This window comes from Dicentrarchus labrax, unplaced genomic scaffold (assembly GCF_905237075.1).
Source record: "Dicentrarchus labrax unplaced genomic scaffold, dlabrax2021, whole genome shotgun sequence".
NCBI lineage: Eukaryota > Metazoa > Chordata > Actinopteri > Moronidae > Dicentrarchus > Dicentrarchus labrax.
Window position 1 is genome coordinate 122963 of NW_026136742.1, and position 13397 is coordinate 136359.

The 13397-nt window shown below is 37.4% G+C and overlaps 1 protein-coding gene across 3 annotated transcripts; it reads right to left on the reverse strand.

The window, feature by feature from the left end:
- Window positions 1–4544: 4544 nt before the first annotated feature.
- Window positions 4545–12094, reverse strand: LOC127359633 (uncharacterized). Of its 3 annotated transcripts, none has more exons than XM_051393602.1 (11): window positions 11962–12094; window positions 10920–11091; window positions 10150–10344; window positions 9853–10037; window positions 9644–9756; window positions 9408–9547; window positions 8943–9031; window positions 6373–8616; window positions 5527–5620; window positions 5299–5446; window positions 4545–4713 (listed from the first exon to the last, which is right to left on the reverse strand). In XM_051393602.1, exons 2-11 carry the CDS (start codon window positions 11085–11087, stop codon window positions 4595–4597), a joined length of 3495 nt encoding a protein of 1164 aa, XP_051249562.1. In that variant the 5' UTR covers window positions 11088–11091; window positions 11962–12094; the 3' UTR covers window positions 4545–4594. The 3 variants fall into 3 exon arrangements, with proteins under 3 accessions (XP_051249562.1, XP_051249560.1, XP_051249561.1); XM_051393600.1 differs by having other exon boundaries at window positions 11957–12094; XM_051393601.1 differs by lacking the exon at window positions 11962–12094 and adding an exon at window positions 11806–11893.
- Between the last annotated feature and the right edge of the window lie 1303 nt (window positions 12095–13397).

Genomic DNA, 13397 nt, shown 5'->3' on the forward strand with positions numbered 1-13397 from the left:
ATTAATTAAAACAGGTTTATCTCTACAAAATCAACAAAACGATGGAGCATTTCACACAAATCTGTCATCAATCGTTGCATGAAGGCAAAAGTAACAGACAACAAGGTTTGTTGTACTTTGACCTCCCTTCAAACATAAAGGTAACTGAATTCCAGACTGGATCCCAGACGAGCCGTAACCTCATGGTGCATCATCATATACAGTAGATCAAATTAAGATTAGAGGTTTAATGCTCCACTGATCTCCAATGGAAACAATTACTCAAACTGTTGTGAGGTTTAGTGTAACGCTAAAAGGGTTTTAAAAAAGAAACTGTCAGGGAAACTCCAGGTGGAAGAAGTGAAGTCTCTTTGTGTCTCAATAACAACTGACATCAGGGTGCGTTTACTTTATCTCAACTCAAAACAGAAAGGAAAACATTTGACTGACTTCTGTTCATTCAGTAAACGCTACAGTAAAAACATTGACATCACTTTGGAAAGACATCTGGTAAAATAATTTGGTAGCTCAACAAATTTCAAAGTAAACAAGAAGTTAGTTTGATGTTGTGCAGCTTTGTTGGTTTTACTGATAAATTATAATTTGCTGAACCTCCGACAGCAACAGCCAATCAAATGATAACCGACATTATTCGGTTGGTAAGCAAAATGCTAATGGCTTTGAAAACTCATTTATTGTGTTATTTTTTTTTTAAATCTTCCCATTTTACATTATGAAACAGCTACTCGATGTGAATAATTTGGAACAAATTTTTTGTTCACATGTTGACGCTGTTATAGCAATGCTCAGAATATTTTAGTTTGGTATTTCTTTGTGTTTCCAAAACCAGAAACACAAGCAAACGTGTAAGTAATGTATTAAACAATGTGTTTATCTGCTCAATATACTGAAAACGACTGCATGTTTGGCTAAAGCTTACCTATAGTCTACACAAGCTTCCAACCATAATTACTTCATTAGCTAACTCTATTTTTGGGGCATTACAGGTAACTTCAACTAAACTTCATCAACCTTGTCAACATTACTGGTGAAAGCGCTACGTTTTCCCAAACTTATCAGTTAGCCTTCTTGTAAATTTAAGTACAGAAATGTATGTTTAAATCACACATAACTGCAGCCAAACAGTGTTATTGTAATCAGATCTTACATTTCCCTAATTATTACGAACTAACTCGTTATATATTGCAATATGAGAAAAAATTCCAAGTCTTCTGTATAGATCGTTTGTCTTTAAGCACAATATCATGTATGTGGACATCAAGTGCACATTTAAGAGAACCTAACCCTAACCCTATCGCATTAAAAAAAAAAACAACTGATAGAGTTAATAGATAAAGATAGAATAGATAAAATCAGGATATTTGTAATTCTGGTTCGGATTGCTTTAATCTACCTCTGTCTGAAACCATGATGATGTTTCAAAAATTCCTAATTATGACAAACTTGTAAAGTAATTTACAGGAAAGGAAAACCGTAAATAAGTGAAGACAGTATTGAACATGTGTTACTGTAAAGCCGGGCGTTTCCGTAAACCTTCCTTGAATAAATAAAGTTTTTAAAAAAAGCAGCGAGGATTAACTCTGTTGCAACTCAGAACCATAAACCGTGTCAGATCTGCTCAGACAAAACTTTATAGTCTAGACATTATCCAACTTTTCCCTTCATTTCTCCTCCCTCCTCCTCTTCACCTCCCTTATTTTTACCCTCCATCAACCTTCCTCATCTCAGCTCTTCTTCAGTCAGCCTGCAGTCTGTCCTTTCAACGCTCATTTTTCTTATTCCTACTTTCCATTTTCACTTTCTTCTTCCCTCAATCTTCTCAAATTTCCCCAAATATTTTTTTATTAATTAGCTGTTTCTCTTCATTTATAGTCATGTCCTGCAGGCTGATAGTATTTTTCCTCCTCTTCCTCCTCAGATTTCAGAGCATTGACTTCACTCACGGTGAGTACGAATACGCTTGTTTTTGTATTTCAAAGTTAAAGATAAAAACAAATGTAGTTGCCATAAATGGTGATTATTTCTTATCAGATTCAGTCTTCACGGCAGCTTTACTGCCGACAAAAGACAAAAAGAAAAAACACACCTTAAAGCTGTCATCATGAAATATGCAACAGCAAGGACAGACAGATCAGATAGCAACACAGACGCCTTAATGTACACCAGACACGCACATAAAGCACCTGTTGACCTTACAGGTGCAGACGGTTCGCTGTGGAAGAGCTAAACTTATCTAGATACGTTTTTTAAAAATCAAATGTGGTCTTATTATGGATTTATGATCAATAAATATATGAATTATTGTTCTGTTCCTTTAATTGCATAGTCTCTATCAGTGGTGAGAATTGAGTAAACTGACTTATTTTATGGATATTTAATTTCAAAGTTTGTGTAAAACCAGCGATTTGGATTTTGAAGATTATTTGCTGTTAATTTTGATTAGGGATTAGTTTTCCTGATGTTTTTGGCCTTTTGTTGCCTTTAATGGACAGTGACAGCTGGAGATAGACAGGAAAGGAGGGTAGAGAGAGGGGACGACACGCAACAAAGGGCCACAGGTCGGATTCAAACCCTGGGCCGCTGCAGCACTCAGTCCATGGTTGCCAGCTCTACCAAGTGAGCTAACCGGGTGCCCTTTCCTGATGTTTTTATTCAATTCTCTGTCTTTTTTTAACAATCATACAGACTTAACTGACTTGTTTTTGGCAGATTCTGTGTATTTTTATCGTCGTACTATTAGCTGTGTGGTTGTTTATCAGTCAGTGAAGTCTATAATGATAATCTGAACTTTAAAAACATTAATTTCATTTTGTTTTTTTAAAACAGAAATTAATAAAATGCTGAGCATAATTTAAACGTTTTCTTACACCCCTTAAAATCAAGAAGTCCTCGCAACATCCTGTGAAACTTTAACGACCCCATGGTTGGGATCCACATGTCAACTGTAAAAACAAATGCAAAATAATTATGTTGCACTGTTAAACCTGTTAAATGTCTTACTTAGTCAAAAAATTTAATTAACGACCTCTAACATCTCTCCATCAGCTCAGTCGTTCCCCTTTCTGCCGGATTTTGATCTTGCAGAGGTTGATGGTTCTGCTGTGGACACCTGCAGGATTTTCACTGACCCACCACCTGAAACCACAACAACAACAACAATAACAACAACAACAACAACCATACCCATCACCAGGAAGGTAATTACATCATGAGCGGTTTTCTGTACAATAGGAGATTGTCGTATAATATGTAGTTTTTACATGTTAGTTTGTTACATTAAAGCATCTTCACAGAGAAATAGCTAAAGAGCTTAAAATCTTTAAGTTTTTTAGAAAAGTTGCCATCACATTGAGCATTTTCCCAACTTTAAGATTTTCCCACAACAATCTCAAAAATAGAACGTGATATCCTCAAGGGATCGATTAAAGGTGCCACACTTGCCTAAGTTGCCTTCTTAGACAGCTCAGTTGAACTGTGGTGTCCCTCAAGGCTCTGTCCTTGGCCCCCTTCTGTTTTACATATACATGCAGCCTCTTGGCCATGTAATTCAATATCATAACACTGTTTAGGACTTTGTAACATTGTTAAGAAAGTTTATCTCTAATTAATTTCCCAGCAGGTGGTGACCACAACCAAAAAGCCAGACGTAGCTTCGCCTCCAAAGAAACCACAGCCAGCTCCAGCAGCACCAATCCCTGACAGAAAGTCTATCCACAACCTCCTCCACTACCTCCTGGCCAACAGCAGACAACATGCGGCTGGTTCTCTCCCAGGATTTAACACTTTTCTCTCTCAGCCAATAGGAGGGCAGCCTCACAAAAGTGACAGTACATCAGAGAGCGATGAAAAGAAACGAGTGAGCAGGACGGAGGTGAAAAGATGGAAAATAGGTTCGTTTTCTTCAGAGGACTCAAGTGACGAGTCTTAAAATTGTACCGTGACATTTTAATCTTTAATACCATGTAAGGTTTTATTGACAGTTTCTTGACACATTTGCATTCCTGTTGGAATTACCATGGAATTTAGGAGCCAGTGAAGTAGTTACGGGCATCACTGTGGTAATGTCAGTAAATATTTTGTATGTTGTAAATATTCAGCTGTCTGTATAGTCTATGTATGTTTACAGCTGTTGCTGCTGCCACAAACCAACACATCCAATCTTCCTTTTTAAAAACCTTATTTATTCATATAATACACACATAAAACAATTGCTGTAAGTGCTGTTTAGCAATTTATTGAAAATGTATTCACATGTGAACGACGTGTTTGCTGCTTTAAAAAAGGTGTAACAAAATAAAACAACCTTTGATTAAGTGTCATAATAAAATGTTCATACATTATCTGTCTCTTTTTTGACTAAAGATGCTCATACGCTATCCTTTTATTCTTGTAATTACGTCATTATTTTGTTTACTATTTGACAAATAACAAGTATAAATGGAACGTTTGGTTCTTTGTATCATCAACATGTAGCCACCGCTAATGCTAAAAGGACAGGGGGGACAATCAAAAACCCCCCTAAATTCAAAACAAAACCATAAATTAATTTTTGCAGTCACATTGAAGTAAAGAGGTGAATATCTGAAAGCTTTTGTTATGTTGAGTGTGAATCAGTACTGTTGTGTCCGTGATGCTGTGGTTCTGATGGAGGAATGGAGGGAACCAGCTGTTTCTCTTTCCTCTGATCCTTGGAAGTGCTTTTGGTGTGTTTACCTGAGAAAACATTGGAGGAGGTATCACTTTATGTAGTATGAATAAAGTATGAATAAATATTTTGTGTGTAGTGAGACCCAGAAACAACAACACTCTTTTACATGTTGACCACAAAATGCACTATAATTTGAGTTCTTAACCTGAAACACATTGCATATTTATTTATTTCATGATTTTAATAGTTAGTTCATGTATTGGATAACAATCACTACTTTTATACATATTTCAGATTGGAGGAAAGTCTAGTTTGATGCTCAGATAGAGAGATAAAATAAGAACATTTTAATGTGAAGACACTGAGTGAGGATATTTTTATTTTTGGTCAAGTCCGGCTCATAATATATATTATATGCAACTGATGAGGCACTCATAAAAATGTAAGAAAACCGTGTCATTGATTTATAGCTAACAAACAGTGAAATGTTTTGTTATTTGGTTTCTTTTTGTGTGTAATATCCTTTCTCAAAATTTGTTGATTGGCCTGAGGGAAGTGCTAAAACATTTCTTACTGATTTGACGTTATATTTAAGATTAGCTAAATTGTAGGTAGTATGGTGAAGTTTGTAGGTAGTGTTGTGCGCGTACCTTCTCTTCCTCTGAGCTCTGGCAGCACTGAGGTTCTTAGATCTGGAAAATGGATGTCTGACTTCTTTTTGGTCACTGTAATGCCGCCACTGTGGTTACAGCGGTCGGACAGGAAGGAACGCTCGCACATCAGGCTCTTCTCTGACACCTGTAGCAAGAGAGGTAACTTTGAAAGAGCACATTCTCTGTTATGATTCTGTTGTAAACAAGTGAAACACACTGTGTTACCTGTGCTGTGAGTGATCCTGTAATGTGGCTGGACAGAGATTGTTGGGCCTGTCGACTGTAAATGCCACCGTGATGCCTTGGTTTGTCTAAACACCTGTAGTACACACACAGAAACATAAAATTACATAACATTAACAACGAGGAGTTGTAGTTTGTAGACTTAACTGGAACAAAAGGGAACCTTACATAACAAATGTAGTTCAGGAACATTTTTCTATTGCAGGAGCCGAGGACTGAAACACCAACCTTCAGATTAATAGATAACCCACTCTACATCCTGAACCACAGTCACCCCAGGTTATAGGATTCAGCCATTTGGCAATGATTTTGGGGAAGACTTTTAATTTCAGGCCTAAAACTATGCCTAAACCAACGCAGAAGTATTGTAAACAGGCATTCTAGGTATTGGCCAGCAGAGGGCAGCTCCATTGGACACACAAAGAAGCTAATAGTATTGAGTCTTATGGAGAAATGACCCTTCTGACTTAATTTATTAACTCCATTAACAGTTTCCTAATGAATTTATGGTCTCAATCTAGCTAGTTCCAAGCAAATGATGGTCCCATTTAGAGTAAAATAGACCATAAAGCAGGGTATGCATTAGAGCAGGGCTACCTTGTGATTGACAGTGAGCCCGTCCAGCTCAATGCACCAAATTCAGATCAAACTGTCAAACTAGGCAGTGCTGATCAGATTTGGATCCGGATTCTGTTAAATTGTTTATTTCTCACATAAAATATTTTCAGAAAATACGGCATACTTCAAAACAGTTCTCCACAAACCAGTGGGTAACATCAGGATAGGTTTACACTTGTTTCAGGCTGGTACTGCATTGCGAGAACTTACCAAAGGCTGTGAGCCCCGGGATGGAAACCAGCACCAAGGGTAAGGTGATCGCTAGGGGCTGGGCTGCTGGTACTGATGACAGAGAAAGAGGGAATAAGGGGTGTGGAAGATGGAGGGAGGAGTAGTGGAGTAGAGGAGGGTGGAGGAGGAGGAGGAGGTGGAGAGGAATGGGGTAAACTGAAATCCAGCTCATTAACGTATGCGGTGTCCATGTTGTAAAATACAGAGCTTCTTGGCGAAGCTTTGTGCTCTGAATTCTCTGTAGAAGTGAATGAAGTTAAATCTGCAGTTGTGGATATATTTGATGTGATATTCTTTTCTGGGTTGTCTTTTTTCTTCCTTGCCTCTGTAGAAGTTTTCTGAGTCATTGTTGCAGTGGACTTGGTGTGGTTGCTAAGAGTCCCAAGCTTTGTTTTAGGTTCTCCGATCAAAGATTTGGAGTGAGGTGGTTTCAAGGATTTCATGTTAGGCTCAGCTTCAGTGCTGCTGTTTTTTCGCTCACTATTTGAGCTTCTAGAAACCTTTGAGGTTTGATGTACTAAAGAATTGGTCATTGCATTGTTGGATACAGAAAATGCTAGATCCTCTCTGTTCTCTTTATCTGAGGCTTTCAGTGTTTTTGGGACAGTCCCTACTAATGTGTTGGTTTTAGGGATTTCACTCAGCATGAAGGTTGAGGGTGATCTGGATTCTGTGGTGATCTTAGACTTGGAAGTACTCTGCTCATTGATGCTGCAGGGCTCAGAAGATCCAGGATTCTCCTCATAATATCCACCTGAAGTACTGGATATCTCAGTGTGCTTTGCAGCTGTTTTGGTCACCGGGCTCTTCTTCAAGTATCGGTGAGCCTCCTTTATGTCCGTTTTTGAAGTATTAAAACTATCCTGCTGATTTTTGTTTGCAATCAATACTTCTGTAAGTCCTCTGTCTGTTGTAAGGCACCTGGAAGGTTGATTGGGTACACAGGTGGGGTCATTTCTGGGTTTAGTATCTGAAGATGAGCCAGTTTGGAGGGTTCCTTTAGGTGGTGTTGTAGTGCTGTGGGTAGGACTGGCCTCTATGAGAACTGTGGAGGACTGCGCTGAAAGATCTGAGGTAAGAATCGAACTGGTGGTCAAAGAGGTGATGTTTTTGTTGATTTTTGGGCCAGAGTTTGAGGTAGTCTTACATGGCTTAGGGTTTGAAGGTAAGACTTTTGGACCGTCAAAGGTCCTTCTTTGCTCGGTGTCCATGTTTGCACGGTTGGTCTGATGCTTTGAAGTAGTAGTTGTCTTACATGGCTTAGCGACAGAAGGAATAGTTTGGGTAGCAACCTCAATGTGATTATTGCTTGATTGTTGAGTGGCTTTGAGTGTCAAGCTTGTTTCTGCTTGTCCCCTATTAGATATCTTAGAAGTTACAGCTGTGGCAGCACCTTCAGAGTCTTCTGTAGTAGAAATTTTACCCACTTTCTGTGTTAAGTTGGTGTCTGTACATTCAATGGTTGATTTGAAAGAAGCTTTTGGAGATGAACTCTCATCTTGATAGTCAGTCTTGGAGCTTTTAGACAATTTGGGCACTTCTGTGTTTGAGTTGTTTGAGCTCTTCCCAAAGTTTTGACTTGGTTCCAGTTTAGAAGATCTCCAGATCTCAATTATACTTTTCTCAGTCACGCTTGACACAATATTGTCTGAGCAACTAGCACGCAGGCCAGAATCTCGTACTTTAGTAGCCATATTTTTTGAATGGCCCTCCCTCGGCTCTGGAGAAGCAACCTTACCATGTTTAAGTTTAGCTGCCACTGTATTATGGTCCTTCAGATCTGCTGCAATTTTGGAAGCCTCCAAAGAATTGGAAGTAAGGGTAGTTGGTTTCTCAGGTTCCTTTCTCAGCTCCACACCAGTAGTTTTTGCCATTTTACTTCTTATGGCCACAGTCGTTTTTGCTGCATTATCGGCAGTCTTGGCTCCTAATGTTTTAGACTGTTTGGTGGACATCAAAGGTTCTGAGGTATTCCGAACGGTTTTAGGTGGCTTTGTTGGCTGCTTGCCTTTTGTTTTCGGTGTATTTTCTTCTCTGCCCTCCTTGTCCCTCTTCTCCTTTTCCTTGTCAACTTTCTTATCCATGTCTTCAGATTGTTTCTTGTCTTTGCCTCTGCGGTCATCCCCTTCATCCTTTTCTCGTCTTTGGGTTTTGGCTATTTTGGGAAGGGTAGAGTTTTCTCTGTGGTCTTTTTGGATCTTAGTATTCAGCTCGTCCAAAACCCTGTTTAGACACATAGATACATAAATGCAGCAAGTTAGTAACTTGATTTTGAATTAACTATTCAATATTGACAAGGTTTATGGTTAGATTCCTAGCATCACTAATGCTCTACTACTGCAAAGTTTGGCTAACACACATATTAAGTTTTTGCTTACTCCAAGGGCAGAACTTGAAGACAAGTTAATGTTGATAAATGCCATGATCAAATTCAACAAGGTTGTAGATACAATAGGCTCTTGAGGATACATCTGTAACATAGTTGTATAAATAAACCACACATTACAGAGTAAATGTAAAACTGTTAAACTGCATACACATAGAGATACCTGATGTGAAAGGAATCTTGCGTGAACAGAGGATGTTCTAACAGTTCTGAACACTGAGCTCGTCGTTCTGGATCCATCTGGAGACAACTCTGAAAGACACAAAGGTATAACCAATTCTGGTATGTTTAACTTATAAAAATACTAAGAAGAAGATACCAATAAGTGCCAAGATGAAAGCTGCAGATCCTTTAGTAGCTGTTGGATGTTAAAGATTCCCAGTTTCTCAAAGTCAATATATACCCAAGACATTCAGCGCTCAGTAGGTGGTTTCACTTAATGTGACTTGGTGGTGTTTGAGGAATCAATGTTTAATAAGATAATATGGACAGAAAACTACACTATCAGAGGGACTGATGAAAATATGTTGGGCAACAAAAGGTAATGGAACAGGAACTAGCTAAGCTAAGCCTTTGCCACATGTCTGTATGTTTATAGAAATATTTGTATTGTATCATTTAACTGTACCTGTGCCAGGTCCAGGGCGGTGGTTGTGATTGTAGGGAAGCGCTGCTGCAGTGGGACTCTGCCAGAACATTCAGGCAGTCTTACTCCAGAAAAGACGGGATTCCTATAGAACAATTCCTGGTGATGAGCTGTTAGGTTACCTATTATAGAAAGAAGGGAAAACTTAGAGAGTACAATTGTATTGAGAGAGTTTAAAGTAATTTTTATCTTACAAATGTTTTTGGGTGAGTGCTTACCGAAGCACCTGACGATGTGGTAAATTTGATCGAGGTCGGAGTCTCCGGGAAACAGAGGCTGACCTGTTAACATCTCTACTAACAGACAACCAACAGCCCACACATCTACTGGTCTAAACACACAGAGAGACACATAAATAACCCGTTAACATTTATATCAACAGACAATCTACACTAACACATCCTCAGGTGTTCACGCTAACACTTACTTGCCATACTTGGTGTCTCCCACCAGCAGTTCAGGAGCTCTGTACCAGCGAGTGGCCACGTAGTCAGTATAGACCGCCCCCTCAGCGGGCGACGTCATGGTCCGGGCAAAGCCAAAGTCGCACAGCTTAACAACACCTCCCTGAGAGATGAGTATATTCTCTGGTTTGATGTCACGGTGGATGATCTTGGAAGGAAAGGGGGGATAAAAATTCAGGAGCCACGTTATGATCCTTTCTTGGGTAGCCATATTGGATGTCCTCAGTGTCTATACTTCCACACAAACACACAGGACTTACATTTTGCTGGTGGCAGAAGGCTGCAGCCCTCAGGATCTGGTACAGGTACTGCCGGCTGGTGTTGAGGTCCAGTCCGCTTGGGTTTTGCTCCAAATCATCCAGAAGCGTTCGCTCCACAAACTCGAACACCAGATACCAGCGGCGGCGACGCTTCCAAACTTCTAGAAGGTTCACCAGGTTGTCATGATGCAGTTGCTTGATGGTTAAAAAGATGAGAGCAGAAAAATAAGTGTTTGTGAATTTGAATACATCCTTAAAATCAATACACCTTTTGGACTTTTTAGAAACTTCTTAAATCTTAAACCTCCAAACCTCTACTTGTTATTGTTTACAAAACTGAATTTTATTTTTACATTTTTGATTGTTTTGATTTATTTATAAAATGATCTATCGTAACTACAAACTAGGGCTTTTTTTTTTTTTTTACACATCTGTATTAATTTTCCATTTTAAATATCTTAATTTATACATATCATATATCATATTAAACACTGAGATTACTGTAATACGCACAAGAAACCTTCAGCAATATCTTACAAATTCTTTAGCTAGTATTGTTTCACAATGTTTTGCTCTCAGCTGATCATTTCTGTTCTCCCAAAGTTTCCTCTCATGTCAAGTTTTAATTATAAGAATCTGACTCTGTGTTGTTCGGGGTTTGATTGACAGGCAGCTTTTGTGTTCAAGTTCACTCAGGTTTCTGGCCCATCCAGTCAGCTCACGCTCAGTGACTCATTGATTGATTGGCTGATGGATCGATTGACAGGTACCCTAAGCAGCTTGATCTCCCTCAGGGCGATCTTCTTCACCGTCTTGTCATCGTCCGAGTCCATGAACTTCTTGATGGCAACGAGGCGACCAGATTCTCGGTGGCGGCACTTCAGCACGGTACCGTAACTGCCCTCCCCGACCAGACCCAGAGACTCGTAACGCTCCATCAGACTGTCAACATTTATAAGAACAAATCACTAATGTCACTCATATAAAAATAAATAAATAATAATAATAAATAAAAACTCAAATAAATTTTAAAAATCTATTATTGCTGTTTACATTTTAGTATCTGCTGTAAACAGCAGCTTTATCTGACCACTGCCTGAGCCAACACTGGCTTTAGAAAGTCAACTGTTAAAAGACAAAGTAACATTAAACAAAATCACAGAAATAAACTTTAAAATTACATAAAGTAATAAAAAAGTTGAAAAGACGGACAAGCAACAGAATGCAAAATTAAAATGACAAAAAGAAAAAAGAGAGAGAAATTTATAATAATTTATAATTAATAATTAATGTGAGTGGATATATTTTTATGTATTACATATTGGATTGTTAATGTTAAGGGCTGCATAAATAATTTAAATATTATAAAAATAAAGTGCAATATGCAAAGCGTAGCTACAAATATTGTTCTTAAGATTTAATTAAACATGTTTCTTTGGCACAAACTCCAAAAACATTATTAACATATCATGATTTCAGTATTTTTTTCACTGAAAATTTAATTTGTGATGCAAAAATGATAATTACCACACTATAATCATATCGCAATATCTGTCAAAATAATAATCTATGATAATAATATTAATGATGTCAGTTAACACACAATGAGATCAATATAAACTTACATTACAGGGACATTATGAATGTTGAACTTACAGTGTTATTAGAGATTGGTTGTCAGCAGTGGTCAGGAATATAATCAGATATTAAAGTGATACAACAAAACACAAACAGCAACGTAAAGTTCACACACACACACACACACACACACACACACACACACACACACACACACACACACACTGACCTTACAGGTGAATTCCTTAATCGCCCAAATCGGTGAGCTTCCGTTATCAACGTAAACACCGGAGTAACGTTTCGTGTGTGTGTGTGTGTGTGTGTGTGTGTGTGTGTGTGTGTGTGTGTGTGTCTCACAGTCACCGGAGAGCTGTCGCCCAACGAACACGTTGCCACGGTAACGCCCCCCGCCATGCTCCGGGCAGCGATAGAACGTTACGTCAGCACGTTGTGTTCGTTCAGAACTCTGGTACGTCACTGTGGAATCTTTATTTTTTATTTTTAATTGAAAATGTTTGGCCAACAAATCCAGGTTTTCAGTATAAAATAGTTTGTTTGTTTGTTTGTTTTTTGGTCTGAAAACACAGCTGGTCTTTCCTGGGGTCCACTTTAAAAAACATTACAGTCGAAATCAACACATTGAGTAACATACATTAAACAGAAGAGTCAACACAAATAATAGATAAGGCTTATTTATTTATTATTAAATAAAACGTTGTTAATTTCATTAAAACATACACTAAACCTTACATTCCACATAAAATCAACAAATTTGGGTAATAATAATAAATAAATAAATAAATAGTGATGACAAAACTATGCATAAATACAAAAAAATGTATACATTAAACACAAAACAAAAAAACAACATGTTAAGTGGTTAATTTAAACGCAGAATATCAAAGAGTTTACATAAAGTTAATAGTTTATTTAAGTGTTTAAACGTACAACTGGTTGAAGATAAATGTTCAGATATGTTTGCTTAAATGTAATATAAGATGCAAACTTCTTCAAAAATGTATGAATGTAAAGTATCTAAAATAATGAACAAATTCAATATATATTATTTAGTTGCTGGAGAAATTAGAATTTAATGTCTTCTTTTTGTCTTTTTTTTAACACACGGTTTACCAGATTTGATCATTTACACAAAGAATAATTATCTGAACTATAAGTACATTTTAATTATTTATGTATTATTATTTTTACTGAATAGCCTATGTAATATAGAATATCTTTTTAAATTATTATTATAATTATATTATTATATTGAAATTTCTATACAAATTTAAATCTTTGTATACATATAATTTCTGTTGTATTATATATTATATTAATACATTAAATATGTATGATATACATAAAAGATACAATACAAAAAGATACAATAATTATCAGATGCTCAAAATTCATCCAATTTGCTAGTTTGACACAAACCTCCTGCAGTTATTGTTATGAACTTATTTCCTTTAAGGAAAAAGGTCGGGAACCACTGATTTACAGCAGGCTGAGCTTCCCTAATTATTTCTCTTACAAACTGCACTTTTTGCAGCTATAATTGATTATATATTGATTTATAATGATTACAGGCATGCAAATTATGTTTAAAAAACAACAACCTTTCATCCAACACAAACTAACATCTCTCACATCTCCCTTAAAAAGCTCAC